We start from the raw sequence: 2500 nt of genomic DNA, 5'->3' as shown, positions 1-2500 counted from the left end.
CAAACATCAGGGGATTTACAGTCAGAGCGTCTCCGCCGCCTCGGGCTTTTACACGTCAGTATTATGTTTTTTACCTGTTCGCTGCCGGTGAATATTTGTGTACAAAACATTAGTTTCCTTAACCCGTTCACCGCCAGTGACTATCTATGTACAAAGCATTGCCTGCCTTTAAAATGTTCGCTGCCGGTGAATATTTGTGTACAAAACATTGGTTTCCTTAACCCGTTCGCTGCCAGTGATCATTTGAAAACAAAGCATTGCCTGCCTTTAAAATGTTCGCTGCCGGTGAATATTTGTGTACAAAACATTGGTTTCCTTAACCCGTTCGCTGCCAGTGATCATTTGAAAACAAAGCATTGCCTGCCTTTAAAATGTTCGCTGCCGGTGAATATTTGTGTACAAAACATTGGTTTCCTTAACCCGTTCGCTGCCAGTGATCATTTGAAAACAAAGCATTGCCTGCCTTTAAAATGTTCGCTGCCGGTGAATATTTGTGTACAAAACATTAGTTTCCTTAACCCGTTCACCGCCAGTGACTATCTATGTACAAAGCATTGCCTGCCTTTAAAATGTTCGCTGCCGGTGAATATTTGTGTACAAAACATTGGTTTCCTTAACCCGTTCGCTGCCAGTGATCATTTGAAAACAAAGCATTGCCTGCCTTGTTTGTTTGATGTTGTTCTTCTGTGTTGTTGTTTATTGAACGGGTTGTTTCCAGTTTAAGTAAGTTACCTAGGCCGTGAGCTGACATCCTACGAGAGGCAGTAGTAGACTTTCTTTCTTTCTTTATCGGCAAGCCTCGACCCCGTAAGTGCCCCACGAAACCAAGAGAGTGTCTCGGGATTCCCAATGCGAGTTAAAAATAGAACATTGCAGCGCTGAAAGTGGCGAGTATTGTCCGCACAGGACATAACAGACTAAACCATCATATGGCCACAAAGCTGAAGCTAGTTCCCTCCCCCCTATGTCCGTGTGGCAAGAATCAGACAGCAGAGCACATCCTGCAGGCTTGTCCATACCACAGTGCTCTGAGGGACACCACCTGGCCAGAGGAGACAGCGCTACAAAAGAAGCTATACGGCCCCAGAGAGGACTTGGAGAGGACAGCACGTTTCGCCCTGCAGTCCGGACTGACGATCTAACAGCGAACGACAAGAAGAAGAAGTACTCGTCATGGCGAGTAGAAACATGTAACTGGCGAGTAGACATTTTCATCTACTCGCCAAATGCGTGTTAAGTTGCTGAAACAAATTGTTGGTTTGGCTAGTAAAGTTTGCTCTCTGGCGAGTACGTTTTCAAAATCATAGTCCAAAGGCGAGTGCACCATTTGTTGGACTTTCAGGGCTGCTTTGTGTAATCACTATAGATATATCTCATTGGGAATAATACCAGGGATGGCCAAATCGTCCGCCCGGTCGCCAGGGGCGAGTAACCAATCCGCCGGGCTAGTAGAAATCGCCTGGCAACTCGCCCGACTGGCCAGTGAAACATCCGGTCAAATTCGACTCTTTTGGTTGTCATGTCGAGATTCATAGCTGTATAAACACCGCATGCAGCAACTGTGGTATGTACCAGGCCATCGACATTTCTGGCGGGCTAGTGACTTACTTGAAGTTACTCTAACGGCTGGCGAGTTAAATTTGATATTTGGCCATCCCTGAATACAGTTTGAGAATAACCAGTGGAGATGAGTAACCACCTTGAGGCTGACTCTTCCCAATAGGCTGTTGATAGTTAAGCTCGCCTCAACTACTGTGAATTAAACTTCCCAACAACCCTCCAAAACTGCGACAGATCTATAACGTTTACAAATTCAAACGTTTTGAAGTAATCGTAGTTCTTTAGTCCTTGAGATTTAAGTTTACAGTCGAATAATTTGAAAATATATGTGACTGTTTCCAAGTATATAACGTCGTTAATGCTTACAGTTACCTCTTTATTGACAAACCCGCTTTATTTTACTCGCCATGTCAAGCAGAAACATTTAACTGGCGGGTAGAGATGTCTATCTACTCGCCAAATGCGAGTAAATTTGGTGAAACAAATGGTTGGTTTGGCTAGTAATAGTTGCTCTCTGGCTAGTACATTTTTAGAAGTACTAGCCAAAGGCTAGTGTACCATGTTTTGGGGAATTTCAAGAGCCGTCACATTTTACAGGGAAATAACGGTGTTGACCAACAACGGATAAAATGATTTTTGAACAAAGTGTCGTTATTTCTTGTTCCGGTCTGGGAATATAACAGACACACTGTGTTGGGGGTGCGTAAGTGCTTGCGTGAGTGCGTGCGTGAGTGCGTGCGTGCGTGAGTGCGTGCGTGAGTGCGTGCGTGAGTGCGTGCGTTAGTGCATGCGTGCGTACGTGTGTGTGCGTGTGTGTGTATGTGGGGGGGGGGGTACGTGTGCGTGTGTGTGTATGTGTGTTTGTGTGTGTTTGAATGTGTCTGTCTATGTGCGTGCATGCGTGTGTACTGGAAAATAACGGTGTTGACCAACAACAGAT

The 2500-nt window shown here is 45.2% G+C and overlaps 1 protein-coding gene across 3 annotated transcripts in view; it reads left to right on the top strand.

The window, feature by feature from the left end:
* The window catches only part of LOC138978001 (uncharacterized), a 46030-nt gene that overhangs the window by 16551 nt on the left and 26979 nt on the right, over window positions 1-2500 (top strand). For all 3 annotated transcript variants that reach the window (XM_070350614.1, XM_070350613.1, XM_070350612.1), the window contains exon 11: window positions 1-54. This exon is cut by the window's left edge and continues 58 nt beyond it. In XM_070350614.1, coding sequence (XP_070206715.1) covers window positions 1-54 — 54 coding nt within the window. The remainder of the gene's footprint in view (window positions 55-2500) is intronic.

This window comes from Littorina saxatilis, linkage group LG10, assembly GCF_037325665.1.
Source record: "Littorina saxatilis isolate snail1 linkage group LG10, US_GU_Lsax_2.0, whole genome shotgun sequence".
NCBI classification, from domain to species: Eukaryota; Metazoa; Mollusca; class Gastropoda; order Littorinimorpha; family Littorinidae; genus Littorina; species Littorina saxatilis.
The sequence above is the reverse complement of the archived record's forward strand: the minus strand, read 5'-3'. Positions and strand labels throughout refer to the sequence as shown.